This window comes from Myotis nattereri, assembly GCF_964212035.1.
Source record: "Myotis nattereri genome assembly, chromosome: X".
Taxonomy (NCBI): domain Eukaryota; kingdom Metazoa; phylum Chordata; class Mammalia; order Chiroptera; family Vespertilionidae; genus Myotis; species Myotis nattereri.
The window spans coordinates 13,601,988-13,623,441 of NC_138078.1; the positions used below are offsets into that span (position 1 = coordinate 13,601,988).

Sequence of the window (21,454 nt, forward strand, 5' to 3'; positions counted from 1 at the left end):
GATATGGAAAGTGGAAAACAGAAAAAGATGAGTTATGAAATTAGAATGCAACCTATCTGTTCATATCCAGTAAATAGGATTTTACTCCTTATTTCCTTCACCCCAGTCTCAGGCTTTTTTAAGCAATGTATTTTTATTGACTTCAGAGAGGAAGGGAGAAGGAGAGAGAGAGATAGAAACATTAATGATGAGAGAGAATCATTGATTAGCTGCCTCCTGCACACCCACTACTGGGGATTGAGCCCACAACCAGGCATGTGTCCTTGACCCAGTCTCAGGCTTTTTGATAAAAGGACACACTAAACTTTTGCACCACCAAACTAACATGCTTTATAGCATGTCTGGGGCTCAAATAACTTGATATCCTTTTTCCTTTTGCCAACATGATTTTTCTTTTGCAAACTAGCTAAGCAAGTTTGTTAATCCTGACAAACTGGTATAATTTGTTTTATTAGCTCGCTTGGCTGCTAGAAACCTCAGCATTTTCTAACTATCCTTAGTTTTTCTGAATTTACCACTTCTCCCACCTCAATATGGGTCTCTTCTTTACTTCTTATTTTAGTGCCATTATTATATCTTTATCAAGAATCAATTCAAACCCAGTTTATAATAGAGTATGTAAATGATGAGTAAATGAATATTTAATATTTATTGGTACATTGATTTATTTAATGTCTCTATTTCTAGTAAATTGTCAGAAAGAAAACTTTTAGGGACTTCCCTCAGATTGTAGCCTATTTCTTCAGGGCAAGCCACATAAATTAATGACAATGATTTTCATTTTTCATATTCACTAGTCAAGTGGTTATAACTTAAGGAACATTGCCCTGATCAAGACAATGGGGATACCAGAGAATTTGTTGTTGTTGTTGTTGTTGTTCCTCACCTGAGGATATTTTTTCCATTGATTTTTAGAAGTGGAAGTAAGGGGGAGAGATAGAGAGAAACATCAACGTGAGCGAAACACATTGATTGGTTGCCTCCCATATGAGCTCCAGCCAATGCTGGGGATCGAGTCTGCAACTGAGATATGCGCCCTTGATTGGAATCAAACCCGAGACCCTTTGGACTGCGGGCCAACACTCTAACCACTGAGAAAAACTGGCTAGGGCAGGAGAATTTTTAATGTTAGGTTTTATTAAGATATTACTTATAATTTCTAAGTTATTAAAGAGGAAAATCTATTCAGCATTGTCTTATTTAAGAATTTCATTAAAATTACATTATTTTAAAATTAATACACATACTCAACCTTGAAGATTCTTCTTTTTCTTCTTTTTTAAGAACTCTATTGTAATTGGTAGGGTGTCCTCTGTGTTTCTACCAATTGCCAGTGGAAATGGGCTTCTTGGGGTACCATGAGGAAAAGATTTTATGGAGGCCCCCATTGGAGGATGCGGTATAGTGGAAAGTTTTATTTCTGTGGAATTAAACTCCTGAGTTTACCAGGTCCTACCTCCCACCTCCCGCCATAGAAAAAGTCCCATTTTGTCTTCATCAGGGCTAAGATCAAAGCCAATGCCCAGAGTCTCTGCTTCATATTTGCATAGTCCAGTCCAGCATCTGGCCAGGATGGCTTATTTTCCCAGCTGCAGTCCATTGCATGTGGGCTTCTAGGGTCACATGGCTATGGAGGAAGCATGGGCGAGTGCAAGGAAGCAGGAGTGAAACAAGAGGAACAAAAGAGAATTCCTTTGGGGATTATGTATTGCCAAATTTTCATGGGCTTGCAGTGGCTCCAGCCCCTCTGGACAATTGTTTTGTTCCCAGGTTAGACTCTACGTCACCTCAACTTTATGGCACATGCGCTCATCTTCCCCTTTGTTGGACCCCTTCTTCCAGTGATCTGCAGGGAGTGTGAAATTGCAACTTCCTGGTGAAGCTGCCCAGACGGCCATGCTTATAATGTCTGGCTTCCCTTCACATCTGTTCTATTATTAATATGAATAACTAGCTAATTATAATGGTAACACTATCAGCCTATGAGTATTTCTACCAGATATATTAATATATATTTAAACCATTCTTAGCCATTTGTCCTATATCATGCTGGAATCACCAATCTCAGAATGGACTGGGCTAACTTACTGAGTCATTTGATTTTCACTAAAGTTTATATCTGGAATAACTGCTGGGATAACTGTTGTACCTTAGCATATGCAAACAATATTTGATTAAGTTTCACATATTAGCTATATACCCACTGGAGGTTATGAAAGCATAAATCAATTTGTATTTATTGAGCAACTGCTATATTATGTGAGAGATGAAATCATATCGTGAAAAATATGTGAGACACAATATTGTAAAACTAATAACTTTAAGTTTACAGAACATTGTAGGGAAGGAAAAATGAATTTTCCCTCTACCTTTTCAGGTTCTTGGCTGAGACCCTTCTGTACTTAAAAGATATATTAACAGAAGAAAAACAAACAGAATTTTAATAACATGTGCACTCCTGTATACATGAGAGAGATCCAGGACAATTGAGTAACTCTTCAAAATAGACCAAGCCTCCACCTTAAATACCATCCCCAGCTAAAGACAAAAGAGAAAAGATATTGAGGGGGGAGGAAAGCCAGTTATGGTGGGTGATCAGGAAAAGCATAGTACATGAAGATAAGGTTGTAATACAGATTTAAATCTTTGCCTTCTCTAGTGATAAGATCTTATTTCTAGATATTGAGTCATCCTCCTCTTCCTAGTGAAGAGAGGGAGCTACCCTGACAAATGAAGATTCCCCTTATGAGTGTCCATGTCTCTTACAAGTTTTCAGAGCTTTTCCTTTGTCTGCTGTTTCTTAACAGTAATCCTTATGCCAAAGAGGCATATTGTGGGGTTGCAAATTCTGATCCCCATCAACACTTTAGAGTTTGCTTATATATCTATGGTCTTATTTGATCTAAATCATGATCCAAATAAATATAAATGGCAATTAAACACACACCTATATTCTGATTATATGTCTAACAGATCTCAGAGAAGGCACTGAATGTGTGGGCTTAAGTGTTTGGGATTCATGCCTATGAGGTAGAATCTGATTTGGCCACGTAGGATTTATTGCTACAGACTGTACTATAGTCTATTAAGCATGCAGTAATATTATGTCTAAAAACAATGTTACATATCTTAATTAAAAATACTTTATTGCTAAAATTGCTAATGATCACCTGAGCTTTCAATAAGTAGCAATCTTTTTTTGCTGGGGGGGGGTCTGTGAGATGTTGATAAAAATGCAATAACTGTGAAGCACAACAAAGGAAAGCACAGTAAAACAGGGTATGCCTGTATTGGCATATGTCCCTTCAAATGCATTAATTGGACCATCTTGACTCTATAAAACACATGAAGTTCCTATATCCATGTAATGGGAAAAAGGTTAATGAGAGGTCAAAAGAGAAATAACAGGTGAGACAATTTGTAATTTACTAAGATAGAAGAATCTCATTACAGAAAACCTTTGATGAAAGCATAACAGGTGCATGCATATGCATGTGGATTCACCAGTGTCTGATGTAGAACGTTATGGGAAAAATCCTGGGGTACAGAGAATGAGAAGGGGAACCAACTTTTAAATAACACTGGTTGAGGTAAAGAAATAACAGCTGCCTATAGACCAATCAAATGAACTGTATTTTCACAGTGTAGATCCATAAAATCAGAAATAAATAGATGCCTAATAAGTTGCTGCTTTGCCTGGAGGGCTGTTATCCTGAATGTGACCGATTTTATCATAACACTTGGGTTAATTTTTATATGTTATATTTTGACTTTTGACTCTAAATAAATATTTTTCTATGGATAACTTCACCCTATGACTTCCACTTTAAGTAATTTCTATTAATATTATATGTTGCCTTGTTGGAGCATTAGGTCAAGGTTTGATGAAGTAATACAATTTCTCTCTCTTTATGCATTTTAAAATTATAGCAGGCTTTTGCTGCCTCAGGGAACATGACTTGACTGAAGGTGATATTATTATGTGATGCTGTGGAGTAGTTTAAAGATAAAAATCAGAAGTGCTCAGTGGATTTATCTTTGTAGTTCCAGCATGCTACAATCATTATTTCTCTTATTTGTATTGACATGCCAACTAATGACATTAATTAGCTTCAAAGATTTTCCTTGCTCTTGAAGTCTGCTGGGGTAGTTCAGCACCATTTCACAGAAATTTTATATAAAAAGTCTGTAAAGTCTATAAAAAAGAGAAAGTTGAGAACCTGTGTTGGGGCCTGGGGCGAGGGGTGGTGGTGCCTGAGAGGCCTAGGGCAGAGAGTATTGAGGCTCATGGAAAAGCAAAGAGGGAAGTTATCATTACTTGGGTTTTGACATCTATGAGAGGGCCACAAGGATGTTGAGTTACCAAAGAATGGATATTTAGGGAAGACACAGGTGGGGTGCGGGGCGGGGGAGAGGGGCAAGAAGGAAAGGAAGAGGTAGAAGGAAGCTGCATATGAGTCAACTGTTTATTACTCTTCGTCCTGGCAATAGGCTGAAATCTTTTTGCCTCAATTTTTGTTTACATTTGGCACGCTAATCAGCAGTGGGCAGATAGAGAGCTTTGGAAACTTATGCAAAATGCTTAAAGTGTTAGTTAATTTGATAGTTATTATAATGCCCAGGAATGGCATTTAAAAATCCACATGTAAGATGACCCATGGCAATTCAAACCTGTGTTGTTCAAGGGGCTTCTGTATTCTTTGGATACTGTTCCCTTTACCCTCTCATGGTTTATTCGTGTGTTTTTTCACTCCCATATTTTCAGCGTTTTCCTCTTCACTGGGTCAAATCACTATATATTTTTCAATTAAAAAAAGACATTTTTTTAGAGTGTTTTAGATTTACAATAAAATTGAGAGCAATGTGCAGACATTTTTCATATACCCTCTGATCCCATACATGTAGTCTACCATTATCAACATCACTTAACAGAGGTATATTTGTTTACCAAAGATGCACCTACACTGATACATCATAATCACTCAAAGTTCATAGGTTACCTTCGGGTTCACTCTTGGTGTTGTACATTATATGAATTTGGATAAAAGTATAATGACATATATCCCATAATTATAATGTCAGACAGAGTATCTTTTTTGTGCTCTGCCTATTCATTTTCTCTCCCCATCCCCAACCATGGGAACCACTGATTTTTTTAAAAAATTGTCTCTATAGTTTGCCTGTTCCAGAATGGCATATAGTTGGAATCATACCATATGTAGTCTCTTCAGATTGGTTTCTTTCACTTAGTAATATGCATTTATGGTTCTTTCATGTTTTCTTATGTGATAGTTCACTTATTTTATTTAACTTTTGTATTTTTTAATTTTTAAGATTTATCTTTATTGTTGAAAGTATTACAGATGTATTACAGATGTTCCCCTTCTCACCTCCCCCCATTGACCTGACAAACAAAATAGATGGAGAGATATGGAAGCATGCAACAGACTGAGGATTCTTTAAGGGAAGGGGGGAGGGAAGAGATCAAAGAATTTATATGCATATTTATTTTTTAAATTTATTATTATTATTATTTTTTAAAAAATATATTTTATTGATTTTTTACAGAGAGGAAGGGAGAGAGATAGAGAGTTAGAAACATCGATGAGAGAGAAACATCGACCAGCTGCCTCCTGCACATCTCCTACTGGGGATATGCCCGCAACCCAGGTATATGCCCTTGACCGGAATCGAACCTGGGACCTTTCAGTCCGCAGGCCGACGCTCTATCCACTGAGCCAAACCGGTTTCGGCTTAATTTATTTTTTAAATCCTCACCTGAAGATATGTTTTTATTGACTTTTAGAGAGAGAGGAAAGGGAAGAGAGAGAGAGAGAGAAAGAGAGAGAGAGAGATCATGTTCCAACCAACTGAGCCACCCAGCCATTTATTTGTAGTACTGAATAATACTCCATTATGTGGCTTTACCACAGTTTATTCATTCAGTACCTACTGAAGGATATCTTGGTTGTTTCCAAATTTTGGCAATTATGAATAAAGTTGCTATAAACATCTATGTGCAGGTTTTGTGTGAACAGAAATTTTTCATTCTTTTGGGTAAATACCAAGGAGCACGATTGCTGCATCATATAGTAAGAGTAAGTTTAGTTTTGTAAGAAATTGTCAAACCGTCTTCCAAAGTGAATATACCATTTGTATTCTCATGACCGAAAGTTCTGTTCCTTTACATTCTCACCAGCATTTGGTGTTGCCAGTGTTGTGGATTCTAGTAGGTGTACTGTGGTATCTCATTGTTGTTTCAGTTTGCATTTTCCTGATGACGGGATGTGGAGCATCTTTGTGTAGGCTTATTTCCCATCTGTATGTCTTCTTTGGTGAGGTGTCTTTGGTCCATTTTAAAATCAGGGTTTTTTTTTTGTTGTTGTTGTTTTGTTTTTTAATTGTTGAGTTTCCACTGCTATTTAAATAGTCAAATGTCATGCATATAAGCATAACCAATGGACACAAGACACTGGGGGGTAGGGGAGGCCACGGGAAGGTCAAGGGGGGAGGAAGGAGACATGTGTAATACTCTTTGTAATACTTTAAGCAGTAGCAGCATCAATAAACATGCACACAACCCAAACCAAAAACCCACAGACCCCTCTCTGAACCCTACAAGCACTCTTACTCTGTCCTTGCTTTCTCTCCGACTTGCCGTCCTTTCATGCCCTCTTCATCCCACTGATGTATGGCTTCTGTCTCCAGCCCCTTCTCTTTCCCAGTCTTAGAAAATGGCAGCAGGAACCACTTAGTTGCCCCCACCTGAAATCTGGGAATTAATCTGATCTCTCCACTTTCATCACCTCTCCACATACAAATGAATCACCCAATTCCATTAATTTGGTCACTGAACCCCTCTCAAGTCAATCCATTCACTTCTTTCCATCCTGATTGTCCCTTCCTAGTTTGGGAAGATACTGCATCTCTCTTTATGTGAAGGTGATGGACTAGATGTTGTGAGCTGCTGCATGATGAGGTCATAAAGGCTAGGGGTGCTGGTAGCTGCACAGGCAAAAGATCCAGTCCCTAGAGACTTCCTTGTTGTTTTAACACTGTCCTTGTGTGGGTTTCCTATTTGAAATGTTTACTTATGCATCTCTGTTGGTTCCCTTCTGTTTCCCTAGCATTTTCCTCGATTTATTAGGGACACCTCTAGGAGTTCTAAGCTCATGGCTGTCATTTAGCACTGTGGTGAGATCCTGGCTCTGACCCTCCCTAGCTGGGACTATGGACTGCCTTGACTTTTATTTCCTTATCTGTAAAATAGGTGGAGACGCACACACTGTGTCTCCACCCTGTGTGCACAATCACTTAGGACGGTGGTCGGCAAACTCATTAGTCAACAGAGCCAAATATCAACAGTAAGATTGAAATTTCTTTTGAGAGCCACATTTTTTAAACTTAAACTATATAGGTAGGTATATTGTTATTAACTTAATTAGGGTACTCCTAAGGCTTAGGAAGAACCACAATCAAGGGGCCAAAGAGTCGCATGTGGCTCGCGAGCCGCAGTTTGCCGACCATGGACCTAGGAGCTTTTAAAACTCCCAGCATCCAGGCTGCACCCAGACAGACCAATGCCATCAGAATCCTGATGCTGAGGTCTCAGGATTGTTTAAAGCTACTCCTAATGATCCCTATGTGCAGACGAGATTGAGAATCAGTGACTTAGTAATTTTAAAGGGTCTTTGCTCTTCTGTCATTTCATGTTTTTATCATGTCCCAATCCCACGTCGAGATTTCTCTTTTAATGTTTTTACTAAGTTGGGAAGAAATAGCTGTGAAGTCCCCCCCCCCTCCCTTTTCCATCTGCTATTTGTTCTTATTTACATATGATGGAATCCAGCCCACTGATTTACAGCTCTGGTTCCCTTACAACTGTTATTGAACTGAAAACATAGCTGAAAACTTATTAAACAGGAAAAAATTGTTTTGAGCTTTGTGCTGACAATTCATTATAGAACCAAGGGAATATCTAAACCTTTTCCCTTCTAGAATTAATTCTAAAAATGGATTTACAACCCCATAATATCAAATGAAAAATTTAATTCTGGTGTTAAACCCAGTATGTATTCTTTCTTGAGTCTCCCATTGAGAAAACTGGAGCATCTCAGAAGGAGAATGAGATTTTGAGAAGTTTACATCCATAACCAGGCAAGGTCTCTGAAGTTAAGTGTTAGCATCTCCCTCCCCCACCCCCTCTGCTGATGCACAATCACACACTGGAAGAAAAGCCAGAGCAAACACATCATGAACATGGGTGTGGTCTCATTGATGAAACATTTTGGGACAGGCATTTCAGAAGAGAGCTTTTCAGTAGCACCCACCCCTTAAACCTACCATTTGAGATTTGAAATAACATAAGACTTTTTTCGAGCTGCAAGGGAGTCGAGAGGAGAGTAGGAAGACAACAGAGAAGAGCCAAACATTGGGTTTAACCACTGGCACTAAATTTGGAACGAACTGGGGTTCTGACATAAGTGTGATTTATATTGGAGATGTATACTTTGGGGTGCTAGTTCTCCCTGCCTGTTTCTTTGTTAATAGCATCTCTTTCAACTGTTCACTCACTTTATTCTGCAATACCTGTCTGAAATATACAGCCCAGGCCTTCGCTTCTCTCTCTCAAACCCTTATTAAAGGGCCTTTGCTTCTCTCTCTCAAACCCTCATTAAAGGTAGCAACTATTGAAATTAGTTGCTACCTTGATAAGGATGGGCTAATAATTGCTCTCATGGAAAGAAATGGTTAATTATCTCTAGCAGTGGGGGGAAAAAGATTTTTTTCTAGGAAAGGCAATGTTGCCAGAGCATAAAGTCAAGCTGAAAGGAGCCTCTTTCCCACCATGTTTAGCATTGAACTTTCTCATGGCCTAGAAAACCTGGTCTGAAGCTTTTTGATTTTTTAATCTGCATCTTCGGGTATTTTTTTTTTTTTTTGGTAGATGGAAGAAATGATTGAGGGTGTTCGCTGGGCCTTTATTGACATGCTGGAGAAGGAAAATGAGTGGATGGATGCAGGAACCAAAAAGAAAGCCAAAGAAAAGGTAAGGATTCCAGTTTATGAAGAAAAAAAAGAAACCAAACCCTGACTTTTGCTTTAATGGATTTTCATGCTCAACATTATGTGGTTGATTTTTATATTGACTGAGCTGTTGACTCCGAATGACCCTAAAGTTGGGTTTCTCTTTTGGGATGAATACATAGATCTCATCACCAGCAGGTAAGAGAAAATAAGATGACTTTTTCTTTTTTGAATTACATTTTTAAACACCTTGTAATTCAGCCTTTCCTTCTTCCCTCCTAATTGCCGTCTATAAGAGACACATGGCTTGCTGCCCAGCGCATTTTTGCCATAAACCATCATTGGCTATGGCAGAATGCAGAGCTGTGGGGAGCCTCGGGGAACAGTTGGCAGAAAAGCCCTCAAGGCACAAAGGAGAAAAATCCATATTGGCCATGTGTCCTTCTGTTCGTGCATGATGTGTGCAAATGTCCTCAGGCAAATCCTTTCCTGTAACCTAGCAGATTTACTTTCTAACCCATTATTTTGCACAAATGATCCGCCTAGCTTGCATGCAAACTGGAGACCAGTGGTAGGCCATTGTGGAGGAATAGAAAAAAAGATTTCCTAATAGAAGTGGACACTTGCTAGGCCTTGTAAAAGTTTCTGGTACTGTGCAACCAGATAAGGGAATAAATGAGGAAAGTATTAGCAGCCATGCTTTTGAAAATAAAGAATGGGACCCACCTTGAATTCTAGTTATTCTGATGGAGCTGGAGCTCAAGTGGGTAGGCAATCCCTGCTACATTCTTAACAGATGCTGCTGTGCATCTGGGAAACTCTGAAATTAGCAGCATCTTTTCTTTAGAGATGTATTTTTGAGACTTTTCTGATGATAGCGATCACCTGGGGTGTCTGGATTCTCTATAGCTTTCTGAGCCCCTCCCCAACAAGATCTGATTTCGTGAATTGAGGGTGAAGTCTGAACATTTGTGATAACCAGTCAGCCTGGTGATTCTTATCACTAGGCCGGCCCAAGGAATACCGCTTAGAGTCATATCGAGTTATGCTGTGCACAAATATTTTTGCCGTCTGGTCAAGAAGCAAAGAGGGAGAGGACTTTTAGAGCCGTGAGACTACTCTGTATGATACTGTAATGGTGAATACATGTCATGATCCATTTGTCCAAACTCATAGAATGTACAACATTCTGTGAATCCTAATGTAACCTATGGACTCTGGGTGATGATGATGTGTCAGTGGAGGTTCATTGATTGTAAGAAATGTACCACTCTGGTGCAGATGTTGTTAATGGGGCAGCTATGCAGGTGTGAGGGCAGAGGGTGTATGGGAAATCTGTGAACTTTCTGTTCAATTTTGCTGTGAACAAAAAAATAAAGTCCATTAAAAAAAGGGCAGCATTCTGGGAATGCTTAGCCTTGTTGAAATGAGAATATGCAGAGGTTTAGCAAGGATATTTCCTAGAGCTTAAATACTCCTGAGATGCATAAACATTGCCATAGATATTTTTATCAATAGACAGAAAAAGGCTGTTCAGTGTTTACAGTGAAGAAAGAATTGGACAGCGGGGGTTGGGGGTGTTGGAGGAAGACAAAGGGCAAGTTTGATTTTTTTCCACTTTCAGAATCTGTCAAAGCTGTCTTAAGTCATGTAAGGCGCAAGCTGATGAAGGCAGGAGCATGCAGGCTGTGAGGAGAAGCTTTCCAGATGGTAGATGCAACTTTCAGCACCAACATACTGTGTTTTTTTTTTAAGGCTTCATTTATTTGTAGGCTAGCTTGTGCTATCTGGAATAGGATTTTTTTTTCTACTGGGTAGATCACAGCTCGGTGCATTGTGGGCTCTTGATCCTCACCTGACCCCTTGTGGACTAAGGGTCATCAGTGTGGAGGATGGGGTAGTGTGGTGAGGGGTGTGTGCTTGTTATGAATGGATGGGTACTAGGTGAATGTTCTGGGTTCTGCAGTCAGTTCTTTGGGAAGTATGGCTGGCGATTGCCCCACAGAGATCTTCTGAGTTGCATAAGGGAGTGGATGCCTTACCTTTAGGCCTTCAAGGCAAGTGACCAATTTTAAGGAGGATTGTTCTCAGTCTTAATATTAGGCATGTTCCTGCTTGCCCCCCTGAGTTGCTCTTCACTCTTCAGTTTTTCTTCTAAAGGTACAGTAAGTCCCCAGTTAAGGTCATCAGTAGGTGCTGCAACTTTAAATGATACGGTATATAATGAAACCAGTTTTACCATAGGTTAATCGATATACACAAGAGTTAAGTTCCTATGGGATCTCATCAATGTTCTAACAAAACGATGTTAGTGAAATAATGTTATCTGAGGACCTGTTGTATTCTTTGAACACTCTAGGTTGTCTTTGAGCTGAGTTCAACCTGCCAGGAGTGCAGATATCAAAGGCAGTTGTTCTACTGGATCTCATCCGGTTCCCCGAGTATATCTGTATTTCAGAGTTCGGAGCAGTTCCTTTAATGAAAGGCAAGAAAGAGGGAATGTGGTCCAAGAATTTCCAACAGTTTTCAAAGGCAGGTCAGACCCTGGACCCCAGGAGATGATTTGTTCCTCCGAATTCAATGAACATGCAGTTCTAGAAATGACCTCTGGGTGGAGCTCGTAGTACTCACAAAGACAACATTTAGACAGCTGAAGGCTTTTATGCAGCTTTTCTGCCCTGGGTTGTTTTTGAAAAATTATTTTTTTCTTGCCCTTTTTCTCTGCTGTCCTCGATTTGATTGCCTTTTAATAGTCAACAAGCAAGGAGAGGCTCAGCCTAATGATTCCTTGAATCTTAGAAGGAAGTCTCTGACAATCTTAGGGCTTTGTCTTTCTGATACTAAGTAGCCCCTGCATTAAGACAGAATTTGCCTACATCGGAAGTGGAGGTGAAAAATTCTCCTGCTCTTCCTGGTATGACTTGGCACTGTTCTGTAGGCATGTGTTGTATGCAGTATATCACCCAAGTGGAAGATTTCTCATCAATAATAGTGCCCACACGGGCCAATGCTGAGTCACTTGGCAACCCATTGGGAAAATGGAAACAAATGTTCCGAATTGCAAGGGGAGAAGATTTTCTTTCCTTTACTGTTCAGCTCTGGACTGCAGCTAATTACAGCGTCTCCTAAGGGGTGTTGACCTCAGCATTCCCTAGTGACTGGCCTCCTGAACTGGGAGGGTCCAGATACCTGCAGTGGTCTGAGGCCTAACACCTTGGTCTCCAAATGGAATTGTGGGGATGTGGCTTTTTCATGCTCTTGGCTAGGGGTGATCACTGTAAAAGGTAAACAAGGATGCCTCTGTTCCTGTAAAGGATAAATTTGTTATCTCTATCTCCCTGCCTTCCCTCTCATCTCTTAAGAGGTCACGAGTGGTTTTGTGCTGTGAAACCCACAGTGTAGGTTTCAGTTGGGAGTTTAATATGGTGAAATAAGCACCAATTTTTATTTAGGATTCTGTGTTCCCTGCCAGCCTGTGCTCTTATTGTAAACAAGCCGCAAAAGGCAGGAGGCCTGCTATTTTTCGGGTTAGCATAGATGTTGAGTGCATGTAAAGTGATACAGATTATTTTCGGGTTGTCTTCTGAAAGGTTTACTTTTTCCAGAATTGAGCAGGAGGATCTCAAGGTCACTACGTAATGATTCTGAGGTGTGGCAGGAAGGGACACAGCACTGCCTTCCACTGTCCTGGCAGTGGGAGCAAGGCTTCTGCTGGAGAGCTCTGTGTCAGATCAGGAGGAGCAGCTTCCTGAACTCCGTTGGTCACCAGTTGGATTTGATTCTGTAGCCAGAAGCTGGACCATTTTAGGAAAATTGTTTGTTTGTACTCTTTGCCCTGGAACCTATGCTTGCCAAGCCACCCCCAGAGAAAAAGACCTGGATGGGACTCCTAGGGGAGTTATATCCTCAGGATGCTGTGAGTGGCTTTAACCTTGGCAGGTGTGAGGGTTACTGCTGCATGGCCCCATTTCCACAGTCACGTGACTCCTGGGCACAGGCTTTTGGTGAGCTGGGAGGAATGTTCCTATAGAGAGGACAAACAAAAGTGTATCTCATATCTTTGGTTTTGTCTCTGTTGGAGAGGAAATAATGTTTCCTTTTACCATTCTAAGCTCTTGACTATAACAAAAGATCTATATTATAAAAAGCCACTGGCCATAACGCTGCAATGACCAAATGACTTGTCACCAGGAGGTACATGGAGCACCCCTCGGTCCCTCCCCCCTGGCCTGCGAGCAGCGGCTCTCGCAGCACGTTGGGGCGCCTCTTGCGATTTTGCGCGCTGGGCTGCTAGTAGGTTAATAAGAGAAAAACAAACAGAAATTGATTAACATGTATATCTCATACATATCTGAGAGAAACTCAGAGAAATGAGTAACTCAAAGAGGTGGCTTAGAACTCGGGCTTGTATATCATCTTCCACAAAGAACAATAAATTTGTAGAGGAAAATGACAAGACAAAGGAAAGTGGTTTTAGACTTCCAAATGTGGCAGTTGTGGGAAGGCAGATATATTGGAAACTAATGGAGGTACAGGTTAGTTAGTGAAATTTGTTACATAGACTCTAGATAGACTGGTATATCTCTGGGCTGTTAGGGTCTAAAGTTGTCTCCATTGATTCACTTTTATCCTTCCTGGTGTAGAGGGGAGGAGGACAACTGTGAAAATTTATGTTTTGCAAATTGGAGGAGAGCAGGGAACTTTTCTTGTACCTGTTGCTTCTGTTACCTTCAGTTCAAAATAAGTTTCATGTTTAAGAGACATATTTTGTGGTGACATTCTGGTTTCCTTCATCTTTAAGCTCTGTCTGACTCTAGATTTTAGATTTCCCCCAAGTATCCTGTCTGTACCAACCGTGTTGGGCCCACAACCCGAGCCCGGTGGTTTTCAAGTGCTTCTAGACCAGCAGCAGTGGCCTCACCTGGGAACTTGTTAGAGATGCAAATTCTTGGGTCTCTCCCTGGGCCTGCTGAACTATGGAAGTGGGATCCTGTGACCTGCATTTTAACAAGCCCTCTGGGTGATTCTGATGCATGCTCAGGTTTGAGGCCCACTGCCCTTGCCATTACCATTGCACGGCACCCTTATCTTGACTTCCAGCTGCCAGCATCTGCACTTTGCCTGAGAGCTTTCTCTTCCTGCTGGAGTCTGCTATGCCACCCACACAAAAGGCCCAATAGTCTGGAGGAATGAGCACACCCAAAGATTGATGGGATTTGTCATGTATGTGCCCCAGCACCCTCCTCCCTCTAGTGTGTGTTCTGCACAGGCTCCCAGAGCTTCTCCAGTGGGGTGAACTCCAGCTGCTCACACTGACAGCTGGCTCAAACAGATACCCTCCCTTTTTCCTTTCACTTCCCCAGACCCCTATCAGTGTTTGGTGTTTCTTCTACTTCCCAAATGAACTGATGAACTGCTTGCACGTGAATCCTTGTCTCAGGGTCTAGTTCTAGGAGCTCCCCAACTAGGACACAACCCTGGGGTATGTGCTCTTTCCATCCTTCCTCGCCTTAAGGTGACAACACACTGGATTCTAGCATCTGGATGCTAGCACCACTTCAGCAAATTCAATTCCACAGACATTTCCGGAACTGACGATGTAGCAGGAGCTGCAGATTCAGAGGTGATCAACTGCAGTCCCTTTTCTGCAGGGCTTTTCACAGTCCCAGGAAGGCACAGCAGGGCGTGGATCCCAGGCAAATGGGGAGAAGTGTTAGTTAATGTGATGGAGACACAAAGCGGTCTTGGGAGTCTAGGGAAGGATGCTTCTGAGCCCAAACATGCTGTGTGGGGGCACCTGACTCGGGGAGTGCCCACTTTGCTGCTTTCCCTTCTTCATCACTACATGTGTCCCTGCAGCCTGCGGGCAGGGCTTCCTCCGGCTCTTTCTTCCTTACTAATCCCAACAACTCTGCTTCCAGCTGTTACTTTCTCTTGGGACCTCCACTCCTGCTTCATTTCACACATTTCTTCTAAATTGTTTTGTAGAAGAAAGGCAAGGAAAGGCTTATCATACTATCTCCTGTCCTAACCTGGTACAGATTCAAGCCTGTTTGCGTAACTGCTCAAGAATGCAGCCACCTTGGTTCCTGCCTCCATTCCAGTGCATACCCAGGGACAGCCAGGGACTGACAAAACCAAGTAAACCATCTTTTAGGATTTCTCCCTTCAGGGTCCCTGGTTCACATGAGTCACCATCTTGAGCTTGTTGGTACTCTCTGGCTCCGTCTCCCTGGCTGTGTAGCTCTCTGACTATCATATGCACATACAAGCCTAGTTAGTGGCCTTGTATCTCCTCTCCCTCACTGTCCTCAACAGGGAGTACCATATAGAATAGCGGTTCTCAACCTGTGGGTCGCGACCCCTTTGGCAGTCGAACGACCCTTTCACAGGGGCCGCCTAAGACCATCCTGCCTATTAGATATTTACATTACAATTCATAACAGTAGCAACATTACAGTTATGAAGAAGCAACGAAAATAATTTTATGGTTGGGGTCACAACATGAGGAACTGTATTTAAAGGGCCAGAAGGTTGAGAACCACTGATATAGAGGTTAAGTGTACAGACTCTGGAGAAAGGCTGCCTAGGTCGAGAGCCAACATCTACCCCATATTAGCTGTATGACCCTTTGAAAATGACTTAACCTTTTGGACCCTCAGTTTTCACGTCTATAAAATGAGGAGATTGGTACCTACCCAAAGATTTGTTATAAGGAGTTAATATACCTTTAATACTTAGAAGAGTGCCCGGAGCATGAGAAAGGCTCTCCAAGTGTGTTCAGTTGCCTCTTCCAAACCACTGTCCTGTGGGAGCAGAGAGGCTTCGGCCACACTGGTTAGTGAGAGGAGGGAGGTGCGAAGTGAGGTTTCGTGTATGTATCCAGGTCACTGTGTTTCCTCTGGGTTATGAAGGAAGTGACATAAGAGCATGGTCTCTGAGGACCCTTTCACTTCTCATGTGCTCTTATGTTCCATGTCACAACACTGCCCTTCCTCTCATGGCATCCCCTCACCCAACCCCTGCAGGGTGGTTAATAGCGAGCCTGTCAAGAGGGCATTGCTTTTCTCTGTGGATTTTGGATTTTCTGTTCTTGAACAAATTTAGCATTATCTTTGTGATTTATAAAGAGTGGGACCAAAGTAGGTTTACAGTTGTGAGTACGCAAAACTTGTATTACTTATTATATTATTTTCCATACAAACAACTGTGAACCTACTTTTGGCCCACCCTATATTTTAAACACAAAAGCAAATATTCGGTATAAGTAGGAGTTTGATGCAGGTATTTATCAAAGGCACTTTATACCTGATACCTTATTGGAGTCAGCTTACTTTAATCGTGTTTCAGTGTTCGATAGCCTCATGCTAATATTGCTTTGGGTGATGCTATAGGTCATTGGTTCTTACACTTGATGTACATCAGCACCATCTGGAGGGCTTGTTAAAACACAGATTGCCAGACCCCCATCCTCAGAGTTTCTAAGTCAGTAGCTCTGAGTTGAGGTTTAGGAATTTGCATTCCTGACAAGTTTTCTGTGATGCCGTTGGTCTGGGGTAATACTTTGAGAAGTGTAGGTGATTACAGGTGAAAACTCCCTCGCGAACAAGGTTGTGTTACTAGACTAGCTAACATTTATTGAGGTACTACTTTGTCTTACTTCTTATAGGAATCCTGTTTCACCATTTCTCACAGGGGTGTGTTCTAAGTGAGTATTGGGACACTCATAACCCATCCAGGCAACCCGCTCCATTATTGATCCATCTGCCAAAAAGCCTTTCTTTTTTGTCAATATTCAAAATTAATTGTATTTTTATATAACGGAAATAAACAATTAGAAGTTAAAATACCATCAAAAAGTATGAAATAGGAATAAATTTGACAAAAGGCTTTGAACCTGAACATCAAAAACAACATATTGCTTAGAGAAATTTTAAAAATTTAAATAAATGGAGTAAAACTTTTAATCCTCTTAGATTCAGAGTCTCAATAATGCCAAAATATTGATTCTCTCCAAAGTTGATCTATAGAGTCAACACAACCACAATAAAATTCCAGCATGTGTTTTTTGTTTATTAAAAAAGATGCTTCTAAAATTTATATGGAAATGCAAACAACCTAGAAAAGCAACAATAACTCCGAAAAAGAAAAAAAAAGCAAAGTTGGTATACTACAAAGCTAGAGCAATCAAGAGAGTGGAGTATTTGTATAAAGAAATAGACTCACGCCCTAACCGGTTTGGCTCGGTGGATAGAGCGTCGGCCTGCGGACTCAAAAGTCCCAGGTTCGATTCCGGTCAAGGGCATGTACCTTGGTTGCAGGCACATCCCCAGTAGGGAGTGTGCTGATTGAAGTTTCTCTCTCATCGATGTTTCTAATTCTCTATCCCTCTCCCTTCCTCTCTGTAAAAAAAAAACAACAATAAAAATATCTATATCTATATCTATATATATATCTATATCTATACCTATCTATATCATCTATATCTATCTATATCATCTATATCTATATAGAAATAGACTCACTTATATCTGGCCAACTGATCTGTAACAAAGGTGCCAAAGCAATTCAATGTGGAATTTTCAATTCTCTCTCTCTCTCTTTTTTTTTAAAGGCTTTATTAAGATATAATTTACATAATGTAAAACTACTCATGCATGTTGTTTTCTTTTTTAATGGACTCATTCAATTTATAGATTTCTTATATGTCTATGAAATATTTAGAACAACCTGAAGGGAGGCCCAATCATTGTAATTGCATACATAGATAGCATGTTGCTTTCTTGAAGTAAATCATTACTGAAAATTACTCAACTTTAGTCTATGAGTTTAGGTAGAGGGGTTAACATTGGTAAGGTTAGTTAACTCTGGATTACTGATAACCTGGACAGTGATACTTCATTAAGGTGGCATTCCTAAAAATGTGTTTCTCAGATCCTGAATTTCTCATATTATTAATAGTTGTTATACCGCCAAAGGATTTATGGTCAAAGAAGTTTGGGAAATATTATTTAAAACAAAGGTAACTTGTGTTCTTTCTTTTTAACTGCTCAGAGCCCTAATATTCTAATGTGTAATAAGTTAAAGAAGAGTATATACTCCTTTTTTTCTTTTATATTAGTTTCAGGTGTACAGCATAGTGGTTAGACAGTGATATAATTTATGAAGTGATACCCCTGATAAGTCTAGTACCCATGTCATTGAGTATGTTTTCTGTACCAAAAGCCCTTCTTTTTTTTTTTTTTTTTTTTTTTTAAATATATTTTATTGATTTTTTACAGAGAGGAAGGGAGAGAGATAGAGAGTTAGAAACATCGATGAGAGAGAAACATCGATCAGCTGCCTCCTGCACATCTCCCACTGGGGATGTGCCCGCAACCCAGGTACATGCCCTTGACCGGAATCGAACCCGGGACCCTTGAGTCCGCAGGCCGACGCTCTATCCACTGAGCCAAACCGGTTTTGGCCAAAAGCCCTTCTTGATATAGATCCAGATGCTCCTTCTTGGTCACTTCCACTCTTTCATTCCATGTCTGTCCCCAGGAACCATGCAGAATATGTCTTCCACATAAAAGCCTTTCTAATATTTTAAGATGTTTAAATGTCTTTCTATTTCAGATGAACCATCTCTAAGTGTTCTTCATTAAATTAACAAACATTATATGCCAGACTGGATGTTCTAAATGCATTATACTAGTAAATATTAACAACTTCAAAGCCATAATATCCATCTGAGGTAGATAAAATCATTCTGTTTTACAAATGAGGAAACTGAAGCCCAGAGTGGGCAAGCAACCTTGCCCAAGGTCACACAGTTAGTAGGTGGAAGAGCTGGGATCCCATCTCTGGCAACTTGGTCTTGGCTTTTATCTGCACTGCCAGTGGGTCTCAAAGTGTGAGTGTGGCCCCAGACCAGCAGTGTCGATATCACCCAGGAACTAGTTAGAAATGCAGATTCTTGGCCCTAACCCAGATCTATAGAATCAGAAACTCTGAGAGGGGCTCTAGGAATCTGCATTTAAAAAATAGCACTTATCAAATTGAGGACTTTTTTGAAGGATTTAACCTTTATTTATTTATTTATTTATTTTTGGTTAATCCTACCTGAGGATATTTTCCCATTGATTTTTAGAGAGAGTGGAAGGGAAGGGGAGAAACACAGAGAGAGAAACATCTGTGTGAGAGAGGCACATTGATTGGTTGCCTCCTGCACGTGCCCTGACCAGAGCTGGGGATAGAGCTCGCAACCAAGGTACATGCCCTTGACCAGAATTGAACCCAGGACCCTCCAGTCCTCAGGCCGATGCTTTATCCACTGAGCCACATAGGATAGGGCGAATCTGCATTTTAATAAGCCTTCCTGGTGATTCTGATGCAGCCCAAGTGTGGGAACCACTGCTCTGTGCTGTGCTTCTGATGCCTCATCCTGTTGGCTGCTCTCCAGGTTTCAACATCTTTTTTTTAAAGCTTAAGTTTAAAGCTGAACACAATATTCTAGATATAGTCCAACTCACACAGCACATGGGAGTATTATTGCTGCCTTTGTTTTGCATACAAATTATGTTAAGAAATCCGAAGTTTATATTATGGCTATCTTTTCCCCTCAGCCATGTCACTGTTGTTTTATAATGAATTTACAGTCAGTTAATTTCTAGGTCTTTTTTTTTTTTTTTTTAAATCCCAGGAACCATTGTTAGGTGCTGTCACTTTAAGTCCTAAACTTGGCATTTAAAAAAAACCCTCATCCAAGAACTTTATATATATTTTTATTAAAGTCAGTTTAATTTTTGTTCATGGCTCTGGTTTTTAAAAGTCTATATTTCTGAATTTTCTCTGTGTTTGTTTTTGTTATAATGGTCTGTGCTCCTTAAAGAAAATCTGGAAAGTAAAATACAAAAGGAGAAAGAAAACAAATGTTGCTAGTTCTGTCATCCAAACATAAGCACTGCTAATATTTTGATGCACAACTTTGTTTTTTTCCTCTGCACATAGGTTTGAATAATGCTGAGTGTATGAATTTGTTTCCTTTTTTCTCCGTTCTCTTAACATTTATATTATAAGCATTTCTCCTGTTACTACATAGTCTTTATAAAAGAATTTTCACTGCTATTGCATATTCTTTTAGTGGTTGTGTAGGAGATTACTTAAACAGTTCTCCACAGTTGGGTATTTAGGATGTATTATTGATGTACTATGATAAATATTTTGTATATAAATGTTTCCCCCAAATTCAGGACTAATTCCTTAGAATGGCTTTTCAAAAGACTGTTATAAACCTTATCTCTCATTCAGTATATTAACTACTGTCTTCACCTCTGTCTTATTCATAATTTGATAAATCTGCTTTTTTTATATGATTGTGTACCTGGGTTATTGATGAGCAAGCTCAAAACATGGAACCAGAACTAGCCTATTTGCTCATCCTTTGGAGACTCCTTTTGTTAGGTATTAATTAATTCACTAACCAATGGATTTTTAGTCCATGGAACTGCCATCCGATTTCTCCATTTTGTCTGCAAGAAGTATGAGATAATTCCAATGCCTTGCTATAACCCAGTTACACTGTATTGTAGGGCATTACACCATTTATCAATCTATTTGTCTATTTAAAAAGTGGCAACCTGATGGGCTCCCACTCTTTCTAAGGCCCTGTCTTATCCTCAGTACAGATCACATCATTCCATGAGGCACAGCCAGCTTTTCAGACTCCCAAACCAGAAATCTCAGTCTTCCCTCCCAGCCAGCTGGAAGAACCCGAATCCCGTTGAGTCTTACTTCCAAACAACTTTTCAAATCTTTACCATTTTTGTTTCATAGTTCTTTCCTCCCTTAGCTTCTTATCCCTTTAAACTTTTGAGTTGCAACTGGCATTTTCAAAATTCTATCATTCTTTCTGCACAACATTAACCATTTTAAAGTGTACAATTTACTACATTCACAATTTTGTGCAACCACCACCTCTATCTACTTCCAGAAAAAATGTCATCACCCCAAAAGTTTCCAAAAGGAAATTTCAGACTCATTAAGCAGTCACTTCTCATTCTTTCCTTTTCCCAGCCTCAGGCAACCAGCAATTTGCGTTCTATGAATTCACCTATTCTGGACATTTCATATAAATAGAATCATATAGTATGTAACCTCTTGTGCCTGGCTTATTTCACCTAGCTTCACCTTTTCTAGGTTCAACCATGTTGTAACATATCCTCTCATTCTTTTTTTATCTAATTTCCCATTTAAGTCTTGGAAAGAGAATAACAAACCCTTTTTACCATTTCTGATAGTGAGATATTTCCTGTCTTTTCTGCGATTTTGAAATATCGTAGTGTTTATTCATAATTGAAAAACTACCCTCAAAATATAGGGGAAGAACTGTGGCCGGTGGGTTAGTCTAATATGCTTAGAACCTAACATGGCATGGCACTCTTTT

The 21,454-nt window shown here is 40.1% G+C and overlaps 1 protein-coding gene across 2 annotated transcripts in view; it reads left to right on the forward strand.

Annotated features, from left to right (window-relative positions):
• PHEX (phosphate regulating endopeptidase X-linked) overlaps positions 1-21,454 on the forward strand; it is a gene marked incomplete at both ends in the record, with an annotated part of 199,983 nt that overhangs the window by 77,697 nt on the left and 100,832 nt on the right. For both annotated transcript variants that reach the window (XM_081081267.1, XM_081081268.1), the window contains one exon: positions 8,948-9,049. In XM_081081267.1, coding sequence (XP_080937393.1) covers positions 8,948-9,049 — 102 coding nt within the window. The remainder of the gene's footprint in view (positions 1-8,947; positions 9,050-21,454) is intronic.